At 44.6% G+C, this 25,650-nt stretch overlaps 1 protein-coding gene across 1 annotated transcript in view; it reads right to left on the minus strand.

Moving 5' to 3' along the window:
• The window catches only part of SLC2A9 (solute carrier family 2 member 9), a 135,887-nt gene that overhangs the window by 71,105 nt on the left and 39,132 nt on the right, over positions 1 to 25,650 (minus strand). Inside the window, exon 5 of the mRNA XM_073804698.1 lies at positions 8,255 to 8,400. Within this exon, the coding sequence (XP_073660799.1) occupies positions 8,255 to 8,400 (146 nt within the window). The remainder of the gene's footprint in view (positions 1 to 8,254; positions 8,401 to 25,650) is intronic.

Consider the following 25,650-nt stretch of genomic DNA (forward strand, 5'->3'; position numbering starts at 1 on the left):
CCCCTTCGTCAGGCTCCTGTGTTCTAGCTGAATCATCCTGGTTTCTGGGTCTCATTGTTCAGATCCAGTCATACCAGGGCTTCGTCTGTCACCTCCTGCTACAAATCCTCATTGTGGCTCATCTGTGATCAGATCAGTGTCCTCCAAATGGAGCTCAAGAAAGGAAGACAAAGAAATGTGGTTTGGGGCTTCCCTGGTGGCGCAGTAGTTGAGAGTCCGCCTGCCGATGCAGGGGACGTGGGTTCGTGCCCCGGTCTGGGAAGATCCCACATGCTGCGCAGCGGCTGGGCCCGTGAACCATGGCCGCTGAGCCTGCGCGCCCGGAGCCTGTGCTCCGCAGAGGGAGAGGCCACAACAGTGAGAGGCCCGTGTACCGCAAAAAAAAAAAAAAAAAAGAAATGTGCCTTGTTCTGAGGCTCACAGAAGCACAAGGACGGCCTGTGATTTGGACTTTCCAATGGATGACCTGGATTCTGGGGATATGGAAGGTGTGACTGCCAGTGGTCATGTACCAGTCTAGTTACCAATGAGCTCCAAGACTTTGGGTCACAAATTTGGGCCATAACCTTGGGCCTTTCACAGCCCCACTCAGCTTCAGAATTAGACCCAAGTTCAGTTCTGGTTCTTCTACTTACTAGCTCTGGGGCCTTAAGCAAATTACTTGTTCTCTCTGGAATCGCATGAGAAGAGTAATTAACACTTATTTTGCAGGGTTGCTGTGAGGTTGACAGCTGCGATATCCTAGCGTGGGCCTGGTACGTGGTTGGAAGCCAAGAGATGTCGCTTCTTTTTTCCCTTTGCTGTGGTCCTGAGCCAATACAAGTTGCCCATCCTAATTGAAGAGTGTGTCTGCGATTAGATCTGCTACGCTGAGCCTGTGACTTCGTGTCTGGGTTGAGTGTATGAAACCCACCTTTCAGACACGAGCGGGAAGTCTAGGAGTTAAAGGCCAGCTTACCCACAATCTGGGGCTCCCATCTAATTTCATCAGCCACTGTCCCTGCTCCTTGGGTGCTCTGTCCCCCTTGGAGTCTCTGTCAGCTCTCTGGTGCCCCTTCCCTGGACACGGACACCCCTGGCGGCTCTTTGCTGAACCCACCAATGAACAAGCGTGGCACCCCTCCCCCTCGGGCGCTGCTTCCTCATCTTTAAGAAGCTAGGCTGCACCTATGTGCATGCTCCCATCCCCTCTGCCTCTGAGTACCCTCCATTCTCTGCACACCAAGGATATGGGGCTGGATTTTCAAAGCAATGCTAACATCTCAGTGCCTTAACTCATTCATGTTGTCATTCATTCAATCTGTGGCACTCTTATCGAGCCACTCTGCTTCCACATGTGCCTAGCTCTCTCTCAATCTTCTTATTTTTATTTTTGTTTTTCCACTGGCCATTTGCTTTACCTGGAATGGTGTCTCCCTTCCCTACCACCTGGCTACCTAATTGTCCCCTTATCCTTAAGGTGGATACCACCCTCTCCAGAAAGGCTTCCCTGGGCGTCCCCTGCTGCCTTAGGGCTGCTCTGGTGGTCTATCCACGCTTGGGCTTTCTGCACGGAACGCCACTGTCTGTGGTCCCTTCCATCTGCCCTTCTAGTAGCGAGTTCCTTGCAGGCAGGGACTTTGCCTGTCTCATCTCTGTGAGGTCTGGTGCATTGTGTCTCCTCAATAAATACTGGTTGATTTGAGTTAGTCAGAATTATATGGCTATATGAGGTAGAAATTACAGATGCAAGTCTCCTGGAGTGGTCCAGCGGAGAAGTGAGGAGCGCCTGAATTTAGGGGCAGTGGTGGGGGAGGGAGAGGCGCTGCATCAGTTGGAGACTTGGTGGGAGATGGACAGGACCAGCAGGGGGTGGGAAGAAGCCAGGTTGGGTGAGGGTTACCGGAGAGGCATCTCTGGGAAAGCGCTAGGACTCTTCCCCCAGCAATCCGCCTCTGCTGCTGCTCCCATGCTTCACATGCATCTCAGTCCCAGAGGCCTCTCCCCCCGACCCTGCCTGCCTAGAACCTGTCTAAAATAGCCTCCCTCGCCACCCTCTCCCTCCTTCCTGCTTTGTTCTGCTTCACAGCATTCATTACTGACAGACTTCAAATATGTATCTGCCTCTGATCTATGTCCTCCACCAAAATGCAAGGTTCGTGAGGTCAGAGGTCCTTGTCTGTTTTGTTCACTGCTGTAGAGAGCCTAGAACAGTGCCAGGCACACAGTAGGTGCTCAATAAATGTCTGTTGAATGAATGAATACATCACCAATAGACAAAGTCCAAATGGGGGCCTGGGCTCCTGCAGGCTGCAGACACTAGAGGGCACCCGACCACAGTCTGGATCTGGGCGAAGCGCCACGGAGTGCCCCAGACTTTGTGCTCGGGTCTTGGGCAGTAGCTCCCTGTCAAGTGAGAGTCCTGGGCTGCACTGCTTTGGTTACAGACGTACAGGGCGATATGAGCAAGGGTCTGGGCCAGACTCCCTGGCTAGTGGGTGGCCATGGGCAAGTTCTCCAACTTCCTGTGGGACTCGGTTTGCTCATCTGCAAAACGGGTATAATAATAGCAGTCAGGTCCTAGAGGATTGTTGTGTGTTGTGGGGATCACATCAGACAGTGAAGAGCTCAGCACGGTTCCTGAAACAGGACAGCTCCTTCGGAAATGGGGCTGGAGTTTTTACCCATGTATTCAATAACATCTTCTGCGAGACTTCTGGGTAAAGGGTACGTGCTCCAAGGATGACAGGTGAATTGGACACACCTGTCCTCACAGAGATGAAGGGAAGGACTGAGCAGTGTGCTTGAGGGTCTCACATACGATAACACATTCGTAATGCCTCCCCAAGTTTAAATCATGTCCAAGATCACTGGCCAGATAGCTCTGGGCAAGGTTTCCCCTGAGTCTCCATTTTCCAACCTGTAAAATGGGATGATGACAGAACCTATTTCCCAGGTTGAGATGAAATTTAAGTGAGATGATGTGGATGAAACCCACTGCTTGCAAATTCTAGGTCTCATGCTCCACCCTTTCATCTCCTCCTTTGCTGTGTGAATGAAGGATCATCCCTGCCCCCCTGGTCTCCAAATGGGGGGACTGGGGCTCAGAGGCACTGAGTGACTTGCACTAGACAGTCGGGCAAATCAAAGATCAGGATGGGATTGAGCTGCCATCTTGGAGGCTCAGCCTCCTGGCGTCACTTCAGATCTTACCTGTAAGGTTCCCCCCATCCCAGGGTGGTGAGGGGCCTGCATGAGATGGCTCAGGACCTATTTCCAAGAGAGAGTGGCCGCTACAGGGTGCACGGATGGGGCTGGGCCGGGTGGCCAGGGGCTGAGGGTACCGTCCTCCTCTGCAGCCATGCAGCCCAGAATCAGGCACTGAATATCCCTGAGACTTGCTCTCCTCATCTGAGAAATGGGTCTAATGATGACAGTGCCCCCAGGGAGAATGAGCCATTGCACAAAGAGCGCTGGAGGCTGCAGGTGATGTAATCTCTTTGGACTCCTGTCCAGCAATATGTAGATGACAAGGCATTTCACATCCATCTTGTCTTTCCAACAGCCTCATGAGATGGGGATGATGATAAAATGGCCAAACTTCTGGAGGTGATAAGGGTGTACCTTTGCTGTTCAGAAGCATTTGTGTGAAGAGAACGTGTTATACTGGACCACAGACAGTAAGACCTGGCTGTGGGCAGGGAGCATTTTGTTATAAGCACTTCTATTGAGCTGGGTTCTGCCCGAGAAAGGCCAAGGCCAAAACAGCAGGGATTCTAGCACCCTGCATTCAAACCCCAGCTTTGCAGCTCGCTACCTGTGTGACCTTGAGCACATTTGTAAATCTCTCTCTGCCTCAGTGTCCTCATCTGTGAAATGGGGATGATACCGACGGTACCTAAACCATAGGGTGGTTGCATGGATTCCATGAGTTAACGTGTGGAAGAGGCCCACAGCAAATGTGACCTTTCGGAGCTCAGGGCCCAGGTCTGAGGACGCAATGACCCTGCTCTCTGCCTGACATTTGCTGAACTGTTCTGCCTTCAAGGTTTCCCTCTGAGGCATACAAGTCTGGCTGCTGGGGCCATGTGAGTCACAGGGCAGCACACTTAGGACCAAGCAAACCTCCAGAGCCACCCATCTCTTCCTTCTTGGGGCTCAGGAAACTCTCTCTTTCCAACATCCACACCAGGTCGCCTACTCAGAGGGCAGCTGGGCTAACCGTTTTCCCCTGAAGCTGTCTCAAAGACAGGACGGCAAAGTTCAGGCAAGCTTCAGAGACTGTCTTTAAAATTCCAGATGGCATGACTTCAAGATCAATTAAATGTACCTTTGTATCCCTTCAACCTTCCTTGCCTGCAAACTGAGATACGGGCCGAGCTGAAGCATCCCCAGCCCAGGGGCACGCGCCACCCACGGCATTAGCCATCACACAGCAGCTAGAGCAGACAGGAGCCTTGGAGGGACTCCATGTAGGCCCCTCCTTTTAGGAATGAGGAGCTCGAGGTCAGGAGAGGGGACAGCCCAGAGCCACAGCACAGCACTCGGTGGCCTTATGCCTGCCCACACACATCACAGCTGATGAGCACGGGGCTTCGCCTGTGCTCTCAGGAGCAAAACAACATTAGAAAATTCATGAATTGGGGTTTTCTACATCATTCCAAGGTCAAGGAAAGTTTGTGCATTCCCTCCACACCTAGGGAGCATCTCAGTGTCACGGACCCCACTGTCAGATCTATGATGATACAAAGAACTGAGACCTCTGACCTCTGTGCTTGGGAAAGATCGTCACGTGGATGAGCACTTGACTCTGTAGCAGAGCAAAGCAAGTCTCTTAAGAGAGGATTGTCATTTGAGGAAGACTGAGGTGGGAACAGCTAACTCTGATGGTTCACAGGAAAGAGGTGAGGCGGTGAGGGGTCCAGCATATGCCTTATATGGAGTGAAGCCAAATGGAGCTAATATTTAGGGAGTGAGTCCTAAGAACTGTAAGCGTATCGTTGCATCTAATCTCACAAGAACTCAGTGAGCTGTGCACACTTATTGCCATCTTACTAACAAAGATGCACAGAGGTCAGCTGTGTCTAAAGCCACATAGCTAGTAGGTAGTAGAGCCAGGATCCTAACGCAGGCGTTGGCCCCAGGGTCCTTGCTCTGAGCCACTCTCCCTGGAGTTCTCAAAACTGAGTAGGCATCAGCTTCCCCGGTGGCGGAGCCTCTTAAGACACAGATTGCTAAGTCGCACCCCCAGAGTTTCAGATTCAGCAGGAATCGGTGGGGGGCACAGATCACACTTTAAGGATATCTGCACGGCAGCCCTCTGACTACAGCTGGAAGTGGTCACTAAATCAACCTTAAAAATTGCAATTTTCAGACATGAGCTCTAACACTTGATAGATGCCAGAGCCCTTCCCACACAGAACAGAATTCTTTTTCCTACTGTTGGAGAGGAAGACTCAATTATAGCCGACACAGGGAGCTAACAGGACTCACACTGCCCCATTAGAAAGGCTGAATTATCTAAAAGAGAAAATTCAGAGCTCGGAAGGTCGTCTGAAGGAGATTGGACATCACCCTGTGAGGACCTCTGAAGTGGCAGCAAGGATGCGGAGGGGACAGTCTCTAATTTTTTTTTTTTTTTTGGCCGTACGCGGGCCTCTCACTGTTGCGGCCTCTCCCGTTGCGGAGCACAGGCTCCGGACGCGCAGACGCAGCGGCCATGGCTCACGGGCCCAGCCGCTCCGTGGCATGTGGGATCTTCCCGGACCGGGGCACGAACCCGCGTCCCCTGCATCGGCAGGCGGACTCGCAACCACTGCGCCACCAGGGAAGCCCCTCTAATTTTTTTGTTTTTTTCCTATTTCCCATCAAAGGAGATTCATCGTGTGGCTGCTCCCGACCCACCAGCATGTTTTCTCCGGCTATAGAAAACACCTGAGGCGTGCCCCAAATGAGAGTCTTCATTTCAAAGGGAAAAGATGTGATTTCTAAGTCACTGGAGAAATAAAGAAGATTCTCACCAGGTGAAAGTGGTGTTGGGCTGTCTGCATCCACTTTAACGTGGATGAATACGTGTCTTATATTTTTATAAAAATCAAACGGATTTTTCTTCCTGGCCTTGAACGAAGGACAGAGTTCAAGATGAAAAGCTCACGGAAAAGAAGTGTTCTCACGAGCTCAGGGGCTGGGGCCACATGAGAAGCATATGAGACCGAAGAGGACTGGCCTGCCTGACTTCCTGTGCCAGGACTCTAAACTGTGGGGACGCCTCCCTGCGCTCCCCATCTGCAAGTCCCGCTCTGCACGTCCTACAGCACAGAGGTCATGGCTTCAAAGCCAGGAAGCTCAGGCTCCAACCAGGCTCCACTGCCTTCTTGCTGTAGCCATCTGGGGTAATTATTAAACCTCTCTGAGCCTGAACCTTTAACCTCTAACATAGAAAGTAATAATATTCATTTCGAAGGGCTGCTACATGAATTAAATGAGATATTGGCTGACATCTATTTACCACCAGCTCCAGGTACTGTTCCGAATGCTTGACATCTGTTTCCTTCTTCAAGCCTTACAAGAAACCTCCATGAGAGAGATGCCATTGTAATCTCATTGATAGGTAAGGAAACGGCTAAGAGAGGTTCAGAAACTTTACTCAAAGTCCCACAGCGCGTGGTGGTGGGGCTGGAAGGCAGACCCAGGCAGTCTGGCACCAGAACCCGCATGCCCGTGACTCGATGCTGCAGCTGCAACTGGGCTGCTGTGTGCCCTGCCCTTTGGAGTTCATTTGTCTATGACAGAATCACATTTTCTCACCTCTTTTTAATCTCGTGTGAAATTTTTCCTTAGCATTTTGTAGATTAACAATAATTGTTGTGATGACATCATAGTCATTTTGTATTACCAATTCTCTGTGTTACAATGTGCCAAGAAAAAGCTACCGTCCTTGAGCAAACATGGGATACTTCTAAAAGGTGACTGCAAACTGGCCAGAGTAACCTTAACGTGTTCCCCAAGGGAGGAATTTATGGATTACTTTCTCTTTACACAACAAAATAAACTGGCAGTGAGTGACAAGAACAAAGTCACATCTGTTTGGGAATTGAAAACATTATTCTAATTAATTGTTCCCAATATGGAATCAAAACGACAAATTATTTAGAAAAATAACATTGAGAGAGTGGCATACTAAAATTTTGGGAATGTTGGCAAATCTATGTTCAAGGAAAAAAATGTATGAAGAATAATGAAAAGGCAGAAATTAAAATTGGAAAGCAATAAAATGGATAACAGAGTTTAGTCTTTCAAATAGCAAAATTAGAGGCAACCCTTTGGACATGTTATTTAAAAAGGGAGAGAGCAGGGGGTTCCCTGGTGATCTAGTGGTTAGGATTCAGCGCTTTCACTTCTGTGGCCTGGGTTCAATCCCTGGTCGGGGAAATGAGATCCCACAAGCCCTGCAGTGTGGTCAAAAAAACAAAAAAACAGAAAAAAAAAGAGAGAGAGAGAGAGAGAGAAAGCAAAATCAAATTAAGTCAAGAGAGAAGATATAAAGAACAGACATGAGGATGTTAAAACTTACATAGTTGTATGTATATTTGTGTGCATATCTGAATGTTTCAATGAAATGAGTGATTTTATTGAAAAGGCAGCAATTTTTAAAACTGACTTTACGTGGGTGAGGTGTTCCTCCTTGCCAAGGCCACACAGCAAGTACATGCCTGTACTGGGATTTAAAGTCAGGCCTTCCTGTTTCCAAAACAGAAAGCCAACAACAGAAGCCTGTGCAATTACATATTAATGTGGGAAAGAAAGGCTCAAGAGTGAGGTAGAGAGAAGCCAAACATCTTGGAAAGATGCCCAAAATATATTAAATGAAGACGGCAAGTAACAGAACAATGTATATGGCATGATTCCATTAAAAAACAAAACAAAACTATGTACATATAAGTTTAGATAAGCAAAGAAAAAAGCCTAAATGAAAATTATTGAGCTGTTAACAATAGCTATTGGCTGGGTGGATTCGAACATTCTGTAAGGTTTGAATTTTTTGTATATTTTTTATTTTCTAAAAACAAAATCAAACCCAATCAAAGAAACTCAACAACAACTCTTGTACAATAATAAGCAAAAGGCTTGAATGCCCAAGAATTCTAGGACATAGGGACAAGCTTTTGGAGGAAGGGCTCACCTCTGACTACCCTTCGTCTGGCAAGGGACGTGGGGAGCAGAGATGGTGACATGAAGTGCGAACGGACGTGGTTGGCTGGGGAGCCACACTTACCTTTCCCAGCAGCTCAGGAAGGCCCAGCAGCTGCCCCGTGAACACGCCAATGCAGATGAAGATGGCGGTCACCTGCCCCAGAGAGCCGCGGATCTCCTTGGGCGAGATCTCGCTCAGGTACATGGGGAGCACGCTGAGGGCGATGCCTGTGAAGGAAGCATGGCAGCAGTGAGAGAGCTGTCTTCTTCAAGGAAGACTCTGGTCATGGTACCTCCCTCTGTTCTGTGCTTGACAAAAATAGTGCTGTAGCCACAACACCATTCCCAGCACTCTGCACAAATTGTCAACATTTTAACATGCACTTTATTATTTACTCCATAGAGTATGGCTGGGAGGTGGATGTCATAGGAGGGGAAATGGTGGTAGCTGATGGCAGTGATGCTAGTGGTGATGGTGACGGTGGTGATAATAATAACCAACGCACATGGTGCCTACCAAGTAGCAGGGATCTTCCTTCTCTCTTTACATATATTAACTTATCTATTTTAAATAACAACCCTCTGAAGTAAATGTACTATCATTATCCCCATCCTAAATATGAGAAAACTGAGGCACAGAGAGGTTGAGTAACTTTCCTAAATCATCAAGGGACATCCAAAAATGCTCCAAGAGATTATTTGCCCAGTAGATCAGGTCTCTGATTCTAGAACTTGAACTTTCCCACCAGCTAGCGGCACCTCCTTAGGTAAATCATGGAACTCAGTTATGACAGATACCGTTAAACCCATTGTACAGCATTTTATAGACGACGTCATTCACATAGGGTCTCATAACCTTTGAGATAAATTTATGTGTTCAAAGGCTTATGACTGATATTTCTATTTAAAAAGTAATAGTTATAAATATGTCTCATAAAACATAATACTCTGCACTCATAGAGGTTCTGTTAGTAAAAATATCATGAGGCCTTGTCAGGTTCAAGAGACTTTGTTTTCTACTCATTTCGGGGCAGGGTTATTCTTAAGACCCTTTACAGACCCATGAAGGTCTACAAATGCACTTATCCCAGGCAGATTCGTGGCTTGCTTATTATACTCTGAGTCACACTGCTTCCTGGGTCAAATCCCTGCAACTTACAAAAGTTGAGGACTTGGGCTGAGAGAGTTAGCCTCTCTCAGCCTCAGTTTCTCTATCTACAAGTTGGGGATGAGAACTGAGTCTGACTTCATAGGATTGCTGTGAGAGTTCATTGAGATTTGCTCAGCGTTTCACTCAGCGTACAAGTCAGCATTACTAGCACTAACTACTATTGTCTTCTAATTTTTCACCAGATTGTTTGGGCAATCAAAAATTTCTTTCCTGCCCTGGCCTCCTGATGCCTAGAGGTTAGAGTACAGTTCCCGACACACTTTAGGCACCAATCGATGTGTTTCATCTTAAGCTGGATTCACCCCAGTTTCTAGCATTCAGGGAAGCCCTTCCTAAAAAGAAATAGTGAAGGGAATGTGCTGCCCAATTTATAAGCTGAGCATCTCATTCATTGCATCTCAGCCCAGGATAACTTCTTCTGGTTCAGCACACAAGGGAAACACGCTTAAGGTGCAAAGACACAGGAATTATCTCCAAAGCTGCAACACAAACCAGATGCTATCTGAATTTCTATCCCAAACACACATATTGAGAGCATCTGGCCTCATGGAAAAATCAAGTGGCCACGGATCAATGTGGCACCTTGTTGCTTAGGGGGCAGTGGAATAGAGAGGAAGGCGCAGGATTCAAGTCCCACAGCCCTGCTTTCCTCACTAGGTGACCTTGATCAAGTGAGTTAGCTTCTCCTAGCCTCCGCCTACCCATCTATGAAAGAAGGGTCACAATTGCTGTCCATTCCTGTTGCAGTGGGAATAAAATTACTACATATAAAGCACCTGGCTCACTTTTGGTCACTTGATGGACACTTGGAAAACTGTTAGGTCCTCACCCTGACACTCCCCCTACCCTCTGGGGATAATTATCATCATCATCTCACGAAAAGCTATTAAGGAAATGATACGGCTGGTAGGAAAGAGGAGGCATGGTCGTGGTAATGGACGTGGCACACGGTTGGCACAGGAAGAACGCCTCCTTCACAGGGCGCCTGCGCAGACTGAATCCCTGGAGAACGCTTAGCAGAGTGAAAGGCACACAGGACACTGTCAATTAATGGAGACTCTTCTTCCTTGCCCATTGTGAAATTTCGGGCAAAAATGAGATGCTGCTGGCTAAACCAGTGGTGAGCCATGAGGAGGTAGCTGGCTGCAGGAGGACCAACTCATCCCAGTTTGCCAGGGACCATCCTGGCTTTAGCACTGTCCCGGGAAGCCCCTGAGTTCCGGGCAAATGAGGATGGTTGATTACCCTGGGCTCGTGTCGCTGCACCAAGCATCCCACACACCTGAGTGGCCCCTCTTGACCTGTGACCCTGTATCCTGCCATTCTTCCCCCCTAGGTGCCCCAGCCTTACGATTTACCAGACACTCCAGGCTCATTCTGATCGTGGGATATCAGCCTTTGTCGTTCTGTTTATCCCGAGTCCTCTGTCCTCACAGCTCCACAGGCTGACGCCCCACTGTCCTTCCCGTCTCAGCTCAGCCTCACTACCTCCCGCTAACGGGAACTAATGCGACCCAACGGGTCCTTTGCAGATAGAATCAGGTTAAGGTGAGGTCACACTGGATTAGGGTGGGCCCTAAACCCAATGACTGGTGTCCTTATAAGATGATAAGACACAGGGAGACACAGAGGGAAGAGGGGCGCGTGAAGATGGAGACAGAGATTGGAGTGATGCTGCCGCAAGCCAGGGAATGCCAAGGCTTCCCGGCAGCACCAGAAGCCAGGAGAGGCATGAAACAGATTCTCCTTCAGAGCCTCCAGAAGGGACCAACCCTGCAGATACCTTGATTTCGGACTTCTGGCCTCCAGAACTCTGAGAGCATAATTTCTGTTGTTTTCAGCCCCCCAGTTGTGGTTTTTGGTGACAGCAGCCATAGGAAACTGCCCTACCTCCTCATGGAGGCCTTCACCCGTCGAAATCAATCCCTCCCCGTCACTCCTTATCTCTCCATCCTGTCTTATGTTCCTCATGGCACTCAGTGCTTTTTGAAAGTATCTCGTTCGGTATTTACAGGGGACCCTTGAACAGCATGGCTTTGAACCATGCAGGTCCACTTATACTCACATTTTTTTTCACTAAATACGTACCACAGTGCCACACAATCCGATGTTGAATTCGCAGATGCAGAACCACATGTATGGAGGGTCGACTGTAAAGTTGCGCGTGAATTTTCGACTGCACTGAGGGTCGGCACCGCTAACCACCGCGTTGTTCAAGGGTCACCTGTACTTGTATATTGTCTGTTTCCCCACTTCCAGCCACAGAAAATTTCCTTCGGAGAACAGCGCCAGACCCAGCACACGTGCTTGATCAAAGTCTATTGGGTCCCCAAGGCACTTTCACTCTACCGTTATTTATTTAACCAAGGCTGCGGTAAAGGTGAGGTTGCTGGGGTCGCCAGTGGTTGGGAGTTGCAGACCGGCAGGCTGGTGCGGTTATAATTGTGGTCTATGGGAACAGGCCTCAAAGGCCAGTCCTACAGGGGCTGCAGACTCCAAGTGCACAGAGGGCAGAGTGCCTCTCATCTAAAACATCAACAACAGTTCCAATCTACCGAGCAGTTCACAACTTCCAGAACCACTTACAGTCTTCCGCTTCCTCAGGGTACGTGGCCTGATGCAATGAAAGGAGCAACTGGGGATAGGCTCCCTCACACAGAGCTAGCCTAACTTCCAGATTCCTCCTAGAGTCCAGTTCCAGAAGTAGCATTTTAGCCCATACAAAGCAGAAGGGAATTGAGGGAAAATATTGTCTAAGGGCACTCAAAGATGTTGCAGGAAATACTCCAGGGACAACTGGATAATTGCATTTTTCTATGGGGTTGCAGAAAAATTTGAGTCCAGTCCAAAACTAAGCGTTTCACTGAATATAAACTTAAATTTGAAGATTAAAGTATGACACACATTTTTAAATTGCACAAATAATATGTGTGCAGTTTGATGAATCATCACAAAATGTATACACCTGTGTAACCTCCACCCGGGTCAAGAATCAACTTACGGGCTTCCCTGGTAGCGCAGTGGTTGAGAGTCCGCCTGCTGATGCAGGGGACAGGGGTTCGTGCCCCGGTCCGGGAAGATCCCACATGCTGCAGAGCGGCTGGGCCCATGAGCCATGGCCGCTGATCCTGCACGTCCGGAGCCTGTGCTCCGCAACGGGAGAGGCCACAACAGTGAGAGGCCCGCGTACCACAAAAAAAAAAAAAAGAATCAACTTACAAGACCAACACCCCAGAAAGCCCCCATGCTGTGCTCCCTCAGAATCACTATCCTTCCCCTCCTTCCCAAAGATCACCACCAGCCTAACTGCAATCACCAAATATTAGCATATGGAATCAGAGAATATGTACTTCTTTTATTTCTTGCCTCTTTTGCTGATATTATGTTTGTGAAATGCATCAGTGTTGTAGCATGTAGCTCTAATCTGTCTATTTTCATTGCTGTGTAGTATTCCAACGTGTAAGTATTCCACAATTTATCCACCCTACTTTTGATGGACGGTTTGGGGTTAACACTAATAGTGACCCTATTTACAACAGCCAAGACATGGAAGCAACCTAAATGTCCATCGACAGATGAATGGATAAAGAAGATGTGGTACATATATACAGTGGAATATTAGTCAGCCATAAAAAAAGACCAAAATAATGCCATTTGCAGCAACATGGATGCAACTAGAGATTATCATACTAAGTGAAGTCAGAAAGAGAAAGACAAATACCAAATGATATCACTTACATATGGAATCTAAGATATGACACAAATGAACTTGCTTATCAAACAGAAATTGACTCACAGACAATCTCTTTAGAACAGACTTGTGGTTGCCAAAGCAGGATTGGGGAGGGATGGATTGGTAGTTTGGGATTAGCAGATACAAACTATTAGATATATGCATAACTGAGTTGCTTTGCTGTACACTGGAAACTAATGTAACACTGGAAATCAACTACGCTTCAATAAAATAAAGTTTAAAAATACTAATAGTGCCCCATAAATATTCTTGTACAAGTCTTTTGGTGCACACGTATGGATAACCGAAAATGTATACATATATGACTGCAAAATCATTGTTTTGTAATGATATTGGCCTGTAATTTTCCTTTCTTGTAAAGCTCCTACTAGGATATACAATCACGGATACATTCATTTTATAAAATGAGTTGGGGAGTGTCCCCTCTGGAAATGATTGTATGGTGTTAGTGTTATTCTTTCTTAAGCCATATGGGCCTTGCATTTCCTTTGTTAAAAGGTTTTAAATTACATGTTCAACTTATTTAATAGAATAGGACTATACAGAAATTCTATTTTTTCTTAAGTCAATATTGGTAAGTTTTTTCTTTCTTGGCATTTGTACATTTATCTAAAGTTTTCAAATATATTTTATAAACATGTTCATGATATATTCTTATGTTTTTAATGCTTCAGGATCTATCCATTCTGATCTTACGGAAAAACACAAACGAACTTTTTGGCCAACCCAATAGCATTAGTTATCAATTCCTTTTCTCTCTTTTTATAAACAGTCTTGCAAGGGGTTTATCAATTTTATTAATCTTTTCTAGAACTCACTTGTCTTTGCTGATGTTCTCTAATGAAAATTCTTTTTCTAACTTCTTTGAGATGGAATATTAGATCATTGATTTTCAGCCTTTCAGGTTTTAGACTATATGCATTTGAGGTTATAAATTTTACTCTAAACACGGCTTTAGCTGTATCTGACAAAATTTGATATGCCTTATGTGGTATTTTCATAATCATTTAATTCAAACTACTTTAAAATTTCCATTGTGATTTCTTTTTTGTCCCCTGGTTACTGAGAAGTACACCTCACTTACATCTTAATTTCCAAACATATGAGGATTTTCTACTTATATTTCCATAATTAGTTTCTTTCGTGCAAGTGTGCTAGGGATAAATTTTATTAGCTTTTGTTTGACTGAAAAGGTGTTTTCATTTCACCTTTATTTTTGAAAGATATTTTCACTGGTTGGAGAATTCTAGGTTGGCAGTTATTTTCTTTCGGCTCTTTGAAAATATCATTTTGCTGTTTTTTTGTCTTCCATTGTTTTTGTTGAAAAGCCAGCTTTCCATTTTATTCTTACTTATTTGAAGGTAACATATCTTTTTATCCTGATTGTTTTTCATAATAACTTTCTGTTTGCCCTTGGTTGTCAGAAGTTTTACTAAGCTGTGCAGAGTTGTGGTTTTCTTTGTTTTTACCCTACTAGGGATCCATAGTGCTTCTTGGACTTGTGGCTTTTCATCAAGAAAAAAAAAAATGTTGGCCATTATCTTCCAATAATTGTTTTTTCTCCATCCTCTGTCTACTCTCTTTCTGATTTTCCAATTAATGTATGTTAGACATCTTTACAATTTCCCAGACATTTCTTACCCTCTTTTCTGTGTTTTCATGCTTCAACCTGGATGCTTTCTTCTGATCTTTGATGCTTTAGTTCCCTGATTCTTGCTTCGGGTGCATGCTTTCTGCTGGTAAAACCATTCATTAAGTTCTTGCATTTTTTGCATTTTTCAGTTTTTGTACTTTTTAGTCCCAGAATTTCGATTTGGTAAGTCAAAACATAGCTACCATTTCTATGCCAAAATTCTTGACGTTATCTCTTGATTATCTGAACATATTAAGCATAATTATTTTAAGGGCTGTGTCTAATGCTGCCATTTTCAGAATCACTATCAGTTTATTTCTGATGTTATTTCTCTTGGTTTTCTCCTTGTATGTCTGGCTACTTTGGATTGAATATCAGAGTGTATATGAAAACTGTAAAAATAATTTGAGGTTCTGGATGTATGCATCTGGCAGGGTGAGAGGCTAGAGGCATGAGCAATCCCAGCTTACCACAAATCCGTTGGTGATTGAAGTGATTTGAAGATCTGATCTATTTATGATTCACTCTTGCTCCAATGGCGTAGCCCTGTGGTGACTAGCGACCTTCCTACCTGGCAGGAGTTCAACTCCAATTCCTCCTCCTCAGCCCCATGAATCTGTTGAAAGGTCTACTAAGCATCTCAGATTCTCAGCCATCATTCTGGAATTGGGAGATACCTCTAGAGGAAAAGTTGTCCCAAATGCAGGGCTTACCTCTCTGGGTTTCACTCCTTTCCCAGATTGTGGTCCTATAAGTCCCCCCATGCCTCGGTAGCTGTCTGATACCTTTAAACAGATGCTTTTTCTAACCATTTTATTCTAAAAGCAGAACTCTCTCTTCCTCCCTCCCTCCCTCCCTCTCTCTCTCTCTCTCTCTCTCTCTCTCTCTCTCTCTCTCTCTCTCTCTCTATATATATATATATATATATATGGCAAAGAAATGGTTTGTTCTCCATTCAACAAATATTTACTGAGTGTATACTTGAGAGGTCGTCATTGTTAGAAGCCAAGGCAATGGCAATGAATGAAACAGGTAAAAAAAGCCTTGCTGTCGTGTAGTTGCATCTTGGGGAGGGAGGTTCTGGAGGGAGGCTGAGCATAAGCGTGAAGAGTGTGCTGCCTGCTAGATGGTGATAAGAGCTCTAGGGAAACATCAAGCGGGGAGGGAGGACAGGGATGCCCGGGGTGGGGAGGGTTGCAGTTTCACATGGGGTGGTCCCTGAGGCCACATGGTGGTGGTTCAGAGAGGGAACGGGGCGGGGTGGGGGAGACCATTTAGGGCCTGCCTTACAGGCCAGGATGTGTTTTATTTCCTTCTCAAATCTATTTATTTAACTTTAAAAAAATGAGTCCATTTAAATATAAATAATGTAATCATTGCACAGGAAAAACGGAAAGAGAAAAGTCCTGACCCACATTATCCCTCTGGTTCCTCTAAGCCGACCAATTTAGGAAAAGTGTGGAGTCAGGCACACCTGGCTCCCACCTTGGCCCAGACACATCTGAACTGTGAGACCTTGGCAAGGTACCCCCTGAGGCTCCATCTCCTCACATGCAAATGCAGGTAGAGCTCTGAGTCCAAGAGAGTTGTGCTATTGAAGGGAAACACACACACGGACACAGAGACACACAGAGACAATCATACATAGAGACACACACACACAGACACACAAACACACAGACACAAACAAACACAGACACACACACAGATATAGACACACATAGACACACACACCTGTTTAGTACCTGAATATTGTTAGGTAGATGTCATTATCTCTACTTTATGTGCAAAAGAGGCTTTTCTCAGGCCACCGGGCTAGTCAGTAGAAAGGCTAGGACTAGAACCCATTTCTTCTGAGCACCTTACCCTCTCTTTGTCATGTTAAAATCTGACTCAAGTCATAATAATAAGTTAATAATATTATTAGTGTTTTTGTTGGTTTCCTATTGCTGCCATAGCAAATTGCCATGAACTTAGTGACTTACATTTATTTTCAGACAGTTCTGCAGGGCATGAGTCCAAAATGGGACTCATGGGTCCAACATGGGCTAAAATCAACATGTTGGCAGGGCTGTGGTCTTTCTGGAGGCTCTAGGGAATAGTCCGTTTTCTTGCCTTTTCCACCTTCTAGTGACACCTACACTCCTTGGCTCATGGCCCCTTCCATACTCAGTGCCAGCAACTGCGTCACTCCAGTCTCTGCTTTCATCATCTCGCCTCCTTCTCTGACTCTGGCTCCCCTCCTCCCTCTTTCACTTACAAGGACTCCTGTGATTACACTGGACCTGCCTGGAGAATCCAGGATAACCTATTCATCTCAAGGTCCTGAATTTAATCACATCTGCCAAGTCCCTTTTGCCATGTAAGCTAACATATTCACGGGTTCCAGGGAATAGGATGTGAACCCCTTTGGGAGCAGTAGGCAGAATAATGATAAATAATAAATCATTTGCTTGTCAGAGTGGTGCACACCATTGCTGGGAGCTTGCGGCAGAGGTAGCTGGGTAAGTCCACACATGATATACATGGGCTGACCCCACCAGCCAGGAGGGCCAGTGTTTCTGCCCTATGCCTTTATTTCTCAGTCTCCTATACTGTGGTGTTGTTTAATTAGTAGACGATAGAGCTACATGTGGCATGTGAGGTCTGGAAGCCTAAAGAGGACATTCATGGTAGTAGCTCTAAGGGGAGAACAAAAAGGAGCCAGAGCAGATTTTTAGAGCTGGTGGAAACCTCAGCTACCAGAGTTCATTCTCCTTATTTTCTAGATTACATCACTGAGGCCCAGAGAGGGGAACTGGTAGCCCCAAGGTCACCTGGCAAGTCAGTGGTAGAGCCAGAACTTGAAGTCAAGTCCTTGACCCTGATTTCATGTCCATGCCATATGATTCTCTAAACGCTGCTGCTTGAACTTGTCCACTAGAGAGCACTTCATGCAGCAGATATGAACTTGTCACTGGAGAGTTCTTAATGCAACAGACTTGGGCTTGTCCACTGCAGAGGTGCTAATGCAGGAGATGTGGGCTTGCACCCCTGGGAGTGTGGACAGCTCTGGGAACGCTGTGGCAGGAGCCTGTCCAACACAATCATCCACAAACACAAAACACCTCTGCACTCTTTTACCTTGACTTTACAATCAGCAAGGATTTGCCCTCCAACGCCATGCTTCATCATGTTTGTTTCAATATAAAAACAGTGTGTTTATTTTTGCTCCAAGCCTTTTAGAAATAGGACACTTCAGTCCAATGTTTTCTGCAATGGTTCCAAATATTCCCCCCGAGAACCTGGTTTGAGCAGCACAACCACCTGAAAATCCTCCAGGCTTCTCATTTGGTTTTAAATTATTTATTTCAAGAAGGGCAGCAATTCACCTCATAACCAGCAATTTTCTTTCTTTCTGACCAGTTGCCTCACCTTAAATGCCCTCACATCTGTCTCTCTGCTTTGAGAGGGTTTGGTGAGAATAGAGGACACAAAGCTTCCACATCTTGGCTCAAATCCAAGAGGCCACATTCCAGAAATCAGGAGTGCATTTTATCCCCACCTGTTGATTTTACTTTTTTTTCTGTTTCTTTTTGAAAAGCTCATAGGACAAATGGTCTAAAAGACGTTTGTCTTGAATATGCGGTTTTGTAAAAATGGCATCTCTCTTTGAATCAGCTTATTTTTTTTGACATCTTTATTGAGGTATAATTGCTATACATTGTTGTGTTAGTTGCTGCTGTATGACAAAGTGAATCAGCTATACATATACATATATCCCCATATCCCCTCCCTCTTGCGTCTCCCTCCCACCCTCCTTATCCCACCCCTCTAGATGGTCACAAAGCTCCGAGCTGATCTCCCTGTGCTATGCGGCTGCTTCCCACTATCTTTTTTACATTTGGTAGTGTATATATGTCAATGCCCCTCTCTCACTTCGTCTCAGCCTACCCTTCGCCATCCCCGTGTCCTCAAGTCCATTCTCTACGTCTGCGTCTTTATTCCTGTCCTACCCCTAGGTTCTTCAGAACTCTTTTTTTTTAGATTCCATACATATGTGTTAGCATACGGTATTTGTTTTTCTCTTTCCAACTTACTTCACTCTGTATGACGGTCTCTAGGTCCATCCACCTCACTACAAATAACTCAATTTCATTTCTTTTTATGGCTGAGTAATACTCCATTGTATATATGTGCCACATCTTCTTTATCCATTCATCTGTCAATGGACACTTAGGTTGCTTCCATGTCCTGGCTATTGTAAACAGTGCTACAATGAGCATTGTGGTACATGACTCTTTTTGAATTATGGTTTTCTCAGGGTGTATGCCCAGTAGTGGGATTGCTGGGTCATATGGTAGTTCTATTTTTAGTTTTTTGAGGAACCTACATACTGTTCTCCATAGTGGCTGTACCAATTCACATTCCCACCAACAGTGCAAGAGGTTCCCTTTTCTCCACACCCTCTCCAGCATTTATTCTTTGTAGATTTTTTGATGATGGCCATCCTGACTGGTGTGAGGTGATACCTCATTGTAGTTTTGATTTGCATTTCTCTAATGATTAGTGATGTTGAGCATCCTTTCATGTGTTTGTTGGCAATCTGTGTATCTTCTTTGGAGAAATGTCTATTTAGGTCTTCTGCCCGTTTTTGGATTGGGTTGTTTGTTTTTTGTGATATTGAGCTGCATGAGCTGCTTGTAAATTTTGGAGATTAATCCTTTGTCAGTTGCTTCCTTTGCAAATATTTTCTCCCATTCTGAGGGTTGTCTTTTTGTCTTGTTTATGGTTTCCTTTACTGTGCAAAAGCTTTTAAGTTTCATTAGACCCCATTTGTTTATTTTTGTTTTTATTTCCATTTCTCTAGGAAGTGGGTCAAAAAGGATCTTGCTGTGATTTATGTCATGGAGTGTTCTGCCTATGCTTTCCTCTAAGAGTTTTATAGTGTCTGGCCTTACATTTAGGTCCTTAATCCATTTTGAGTTTATTTTTGTGTATGGTGTTAGGGCGTGTTCTAATTTCACTCTTTTACATGTAGCTGTCCAGTTTTCCCAGCACCACTTTTTGAAGACACTGTCTTTTCTCCACTGTATACTCTTGCCTCCTTTTTCATAAATTAGATGACCATATGTGCATGGGTTTATCTCTGGGCTTACTGTCCTGTTCCATTGATCTATATTTCTGTTTTTGTGTCAGTACCGTACTGTCTTGATTACTGTAGCTTTGTAGTATGGTCTGAATTCAGGGACCCTGATTCCTCCAGCTCCGTTTTTCTTTCTCAAGATCATTTTGGCTATTCAGGGTCTTTTGTGTTTCCATACAAATTGTGAAATTTTTTGTTCTAGTTCTGTGATAAATACCATTGGTAGTTTGACAGGGATTGCACTGAATCTGTAGATTGCTTTGGGTAGGATAGTCATTTTCACAGTGTTGATTCTTCCAATCCAAGAACATGGTATACTTCTCCATCTGTTTGTATCATGTTTAATTGCTTTCATCAGTGGTTTATAGTTTTCTGCATACACGTCTTTTGTCTCCTTAGGTAGGTTTACTCCTAGGTATTTTATTCTTTTAATTGCAATGGTAAATGGGAGTGTTTCTTTAATTTCTCTTTCAGATTTTTTGTCGTTAATGTATAGGAATGCAAGAGATTTCTGTGCATTAATTTTGTATCCTGCTACTTTACCAAATTCATTGATTAGCTCTAGTAGTTTTCTGGTAGCATCTTTAGGATTCTCTATGTATAGTATCATGTCATCTGAAAACAGTGACAGTTTTATTTCTTCTTTTCCAATTTGGATTCCTTTTCTTTCTTTTTCTTCTTTGCTTGCTGTGGCTAAAACTTCCAAAACTATGTTAAATAATACTGGTGAGAGTAGGTAACCTTGTCTTGTCCCTGATCTTAGAGGAAATGGTTTCAGTTTTTCACCATTGAGAATGATGTTGGCTCTGGGATTGTGATATATGGCCTTTATTATGTTGAGGTAAGTTCCCTCTATGCCTACTTTCTGGAGAGTTTTTATAATAAATCGGTGTTGAATTTTGTTGAAAGCTTTGTCTGCGTCTATGGAAATGATCATATGGTTTTTCTCCTTCAATTTGTTAATATGGTATATCATCTTGATTGATTTGCATATTTTAAAGAATCCTTGCATTCCTGGGATAAACCCCACTTGATCATGGTGTATGATCCTTTTAATGTGCTGCTGGCCTCTGTTTGCTAGTATTTTGTTGAGGATTTTTACATCTATGTTCATCAGTGATATTGGCCTGTAATTTTCTTTTTTTTGACATCTTTTTCTGGTTTTGGTATCAAGGTGATGGTGGCCTCATAGAATGAGTTTGGGAGTGTTCCTCCCTCTGCTATATTTTGGAAGAGGTTGAGAAGGATGGGTTTTAGCTATTCTCTAAATGTTTGATAGAATTCACCTGTGAAGCCATCTGCTCCTGCGTTTTTGTTTGTTGGAAGATTTTTAGTCACAGTTTCAGTTTCAGTGCTTGTGATTCGTCTGTTTATATTTTCTATTTTTTCCTGGTTCAGTCTCAGAACGTTTTGCTTTTCTCAGAATTTGTCCATTTCTTCAAGGTTTTCTATTTTATTGGCATATAGTTGCTTGTAGTAATCTCCCATGATCCTTTGTATTTCTGCATTGTTAGTTGTTACTTCTCCTTTTTCATTTCTAATTCTGTTGATTTGAGTCTTCTTCCTTTTTTTCTTGATGAGTCTGGCTAATGGTTTATCAATTTTGTTTATCTTCTCAAAGAACCAGGTTTTAGTTTTACTGATCTTTGCTATCATTTCTTTCATTTCTTTTTCATTTATTTCTGATCTGATCTTTATGATTTCTTTCCTTCTGCTAACTTTGGGGTTTTTTTGTTCTTCTTTCTCTAATTGCTTTAGGTGTAAGGTTAGGTTGTTCATCTGAGATTTTTCTTGTTTCTTGAGGTAGGATTGTGTTGCTGTAAACCTTCCTCTTGGAACTGCTTTTGCTGCATCCCATAGGTTTTGGGCCATGGTGTTTTCATTGTCATTTGTTTCTAGGTACATTTTGATTTCCTCTTTGATTTCTGCAGTGATCTCTTGGTTATTTAGTAGCATATTGTTTAGCCTCCATGTGTTTGTACTTTTTTACAGTTTTTTTCCTGTAACTGATATCTAGTCTCATAGCATTGTGGTTGGAAAAGATACTCAGCTTATTTTTAATTAAGGAAATTCAGAGAGCAACCAGTTATGTGTAACTAGTAAGTGTCACCTCCCCCAGAATAGCTAGACAAGCAAAGCAGCAGGAAAGAGGCTAAATGGGTAAAATACAAAGCTGCCAGAAAGAGAGACTTCAGTGGCCTCCATTAGGAAAGGACTTTTAGATGCTCCCATCTCGCCACCCTTTCTCCTGAGCAGGCAGGGTCTTCGAAACCCGACCATCGGTCCAAATCCTGGATCTGCATCGTATTAACTAAGAATAAAAATGATAACAACAACAATAATGGCAACGATACCATTATTGGTGTTGGGGGAAGGTAATGGGGGCTGGAATGTACTTGTTTTACACACACAGCATACCATTAAGTTTTACATTCCCTAACAAGGGAAGCTTAGGAGTGTTCCCCTTCCCCAGATGAGAGAAAGGGGCTAAGACAGGGAGGCAGACTGCTGCTGTGTGGTCTCCACTTTGTCCATGCTCCCTGAGTCCACATCCTTGGGTGGTTAGATGCCTCAGACCCTGACTCTGCATCCGGTCATGGGACTCACCTTGGCCAGTGGGACTCTGGCAGATGTGTCCAAGCAGACTGATAAGTGCTTGCACACTGGGACTTGTTCCTCTTGCTGCTCATTGGAACCCTGAAAACCCCATGGAAGAAGCTGGGTCACCCCATCTGGGGGTGAGAGACCACGTGGAACAGAGATGAGCCAGCCCTCGGGATCCCAAGACCAGCTCACCTGCTGGCAACCAAACATGAGCCTGAGAACATCCAAGGTCATTCAGCCGCTGACTGGCCCGCAGCCAACCTCAGCCATGGGAGAGAGAGCCCAGCAGAGCCCAGCAGGGCTGGCCCTGGTTAGAACTGCCCCACCAACCCTCAGAACTGTAAGCTCAGCAAAAGGATTATTGCCTTAAGCCATTATGTTTTTGTTTTGTTTTTTAATGCAGCAAAACCTAACTGATGAAGTTGACCTTGGTAAGTGTCAGAACCCAGGCCAGCTTAATCCATAGCCCTCACCCTTAACCACTTTACTGTCTCGTGTTTCTGAGCCTCAGGGCCCTCATATGTAAAATGACAACAAAACAGCGTTTCACTGAAGTACAGGTGGCTTATAATATTATATTAGCTTCAGGTGTACAATGTAGTGATTCAGTATTTTTATACATTACAAAATGATCACCACTAAGTCTATTTATGATCTGTCGTTATACAAAGTTATTGCAATAGCACTGACTATACCCTCTATGCTGTACACTCCATCCCATGATTTATTTATTTTATAACTGGAAGTTTGTACCTCTTAATCTCTGTCATCTATTTTGCCCAATGCCCCACCCCCTTCCCCTTTGGCAGCCACCCATTTTTCTCTATATCTATGAGTCTATTTCTGTTTTGCTATGTTTGTTCATTTGCTTGTTTTTTGCTAGATTCCATGTATAAGTGAAAAAATACAGTATTTGTCTTTCTCTGTCTGACTTAATTCACTTAGCATGCAACCCTCTGGCTCACAGGCCATAAAAAAACTGTCTACAGGCCAAATTTGTCCCAAGGGACATAGTTTACCAAATCCTGTTCTTTTCTAATATAAGCATGAAAATTCATAGCTTTTCCTCTAACTGCATCCAACAAATTTTGATATGCTGTAGTTTCATTATCATTCCGTTAAAATATATTTTTAAATTTTTAATTTATTTTTATTTTTGGCTGCGTTGGGTCCTTGCCGCTACACGCGGGCTCTCTCTAGCTGGGGCGAGTGGGGGCCACTCCCCGTTGCGGCGCACGGGCTTCTCACTGCGGTGGCCTCTCTTGTTGCAGAGCATGGGCTGTAGGTGCTCGGGCTTCAATAGTTGCAGCACGCGGGCTCAGTAGCTGTGGCTCCCCGGCTCTAGAGCGTAAAATATTTGTAATTTCCCTTGTAACTTCCTCTTTGACTCATGTAATACTTAGAGGTGTGTTTTTATTATTTTCCAAATTTAGGGGGGGTTCTTAGATATTGTTTGTGATTTCTAATTCAATTATACTGTGGTCAGAGAATATATTTATATGATTTCAATAAAAGATTTCAATCTTTTCAAACTTATCGAGGCTCGTTCTATGCCCAGCTTTTGGTCCGTCGTGGTGAATAAACCATGGCCGTTGAAAAAAATATATATAACAGCCTTTCAGCGTTAGTGGGAGATCAAAGGTGATGAAGTTCATGAACATGATTGGTCAATTAGAAAATTCTACATGAACACCAGCCAGTATTGTCTCCAGTTAATGTTCTTTCTACAGGCTTCTCCCTTCTACTTGAATAGTGAGAGTTTGAGGTATTACAAAATCCTGAATTATTTCCTGCCAGCAAAGCAATGAAAATAAATGAAGTCTCTTCCTCCCTGACCTCCTATACGGCCTCTTACTCTCATGCTCTCCCTTGTCATTCCCGTCACTCACAACGCCTGGTGCCCTCAGCTTATAAAAGATAGAGAAGGAAGGGAACTAGCCCTTAACGACTTCATACAGGGTTCCAGCAGCATTAGGCAGTGTATGTACACACACACACACACACACACACATACACACACACACACACACACACACACGCACGTCTTCATGTCAGTCTTTTAACAGCCCTCCAAGGTAGCTATTGTTATCTCCATTTTACAGATGAGGAAACTGAGGCTCAGAACCATTCAGTAACTTATCAAAAGTCAGTAATTGGCAAATAGCAGAGGTGGGATGCAGTCCCAGGGGTTTCTAATCCTAAAGCTTGTGATCTTTCCACAAAGGGCTGAAAGTAACATTCTACGGATTTGTGTATTTAGAAAGAAAGCAGGGTTGGCTTGTTGGTTTTGACAATATATTTTGAGTCTCCTACTCTCACAGGCCATGGCCAGAATCAGGCCATGTCTCACCCCTTCCACCGCCGCCATCCTGTCCTACTCATGGCTATCATCCCTGGGCAGATGGCCTTCCCACCCCACTCCTGCCCTCCCCCTACCTTCTCTCTACACAGAAGTGGGAGGAATCTTATTGAATCATAAACCAACTCTTGTCACATTTCTCTCAACCCTACCCCGGCTCCCCATCCCACTCAGCACAAATCCGCAGTCCTCACTGTGACCTACAAGGTCCTGTGGGATCTGACTGGCCCCTCTTCAACTCATCTGCACCACTCTCCCCCTGGCTCACCAGGCTCCACCACACTGGCCTCCTGACTCTTCTTTGAACTTGCCAAGCACGCTTCCACTTCAGGGACACTGTCCTCTTCTCTCCGCCAGGTACACAATTCCCACAATATTCATTTGTTTCTTGCCCTTGGTTCATTCCCGTCTCTGCTCCTTTGTTTCCTCCTCCGAGCAGCCTTCCCTGAGTCCTATTTAAAATAGCCCTTGCTATCTTCCTGTGCTGCTTCTTTTCCTCCTAGGGCTTACCATTATCTACCTCATATATCTAATTACATATCTGTCCACCCACTAGAACGTAAGCTCCAGGTGTAGGGACTGGGGGGTCCTGTTCACCACTGTGTCCCCAGTGTAGACCACAAGGCACAGCATGTACTCCGTAAATGCTGCTTGGTGAATAAATGAAAGGATGAATGAGGGACTTCCCTGGCGGTCCAGTGGTTAAGACTTCATCTTTCAATGCAGGGGTGTGGGTTCGATCCCTGGTAGGGGAGTTAAAATTCCACATGCCTCAAGGCCAAAAAACCAAAACATAAAACAGAAGCAATATTGTAACAAATTCAATAAAGAC

This window comes from Tursiops truncatus, chromosome 5 (genome assembly GCF_011762595.2).
Source record: "Tursiops truncatus isolate mTurTru1 chromosome 5, mTurTru1.mat.Y, whole genome shotgun sequence".
Lineage (NCBI taxonomy): Eukaryota > Metazoa > Chordata > Mammalia > Artiodactyla > Delphinidae > Tursiops > Tursiops truncatus.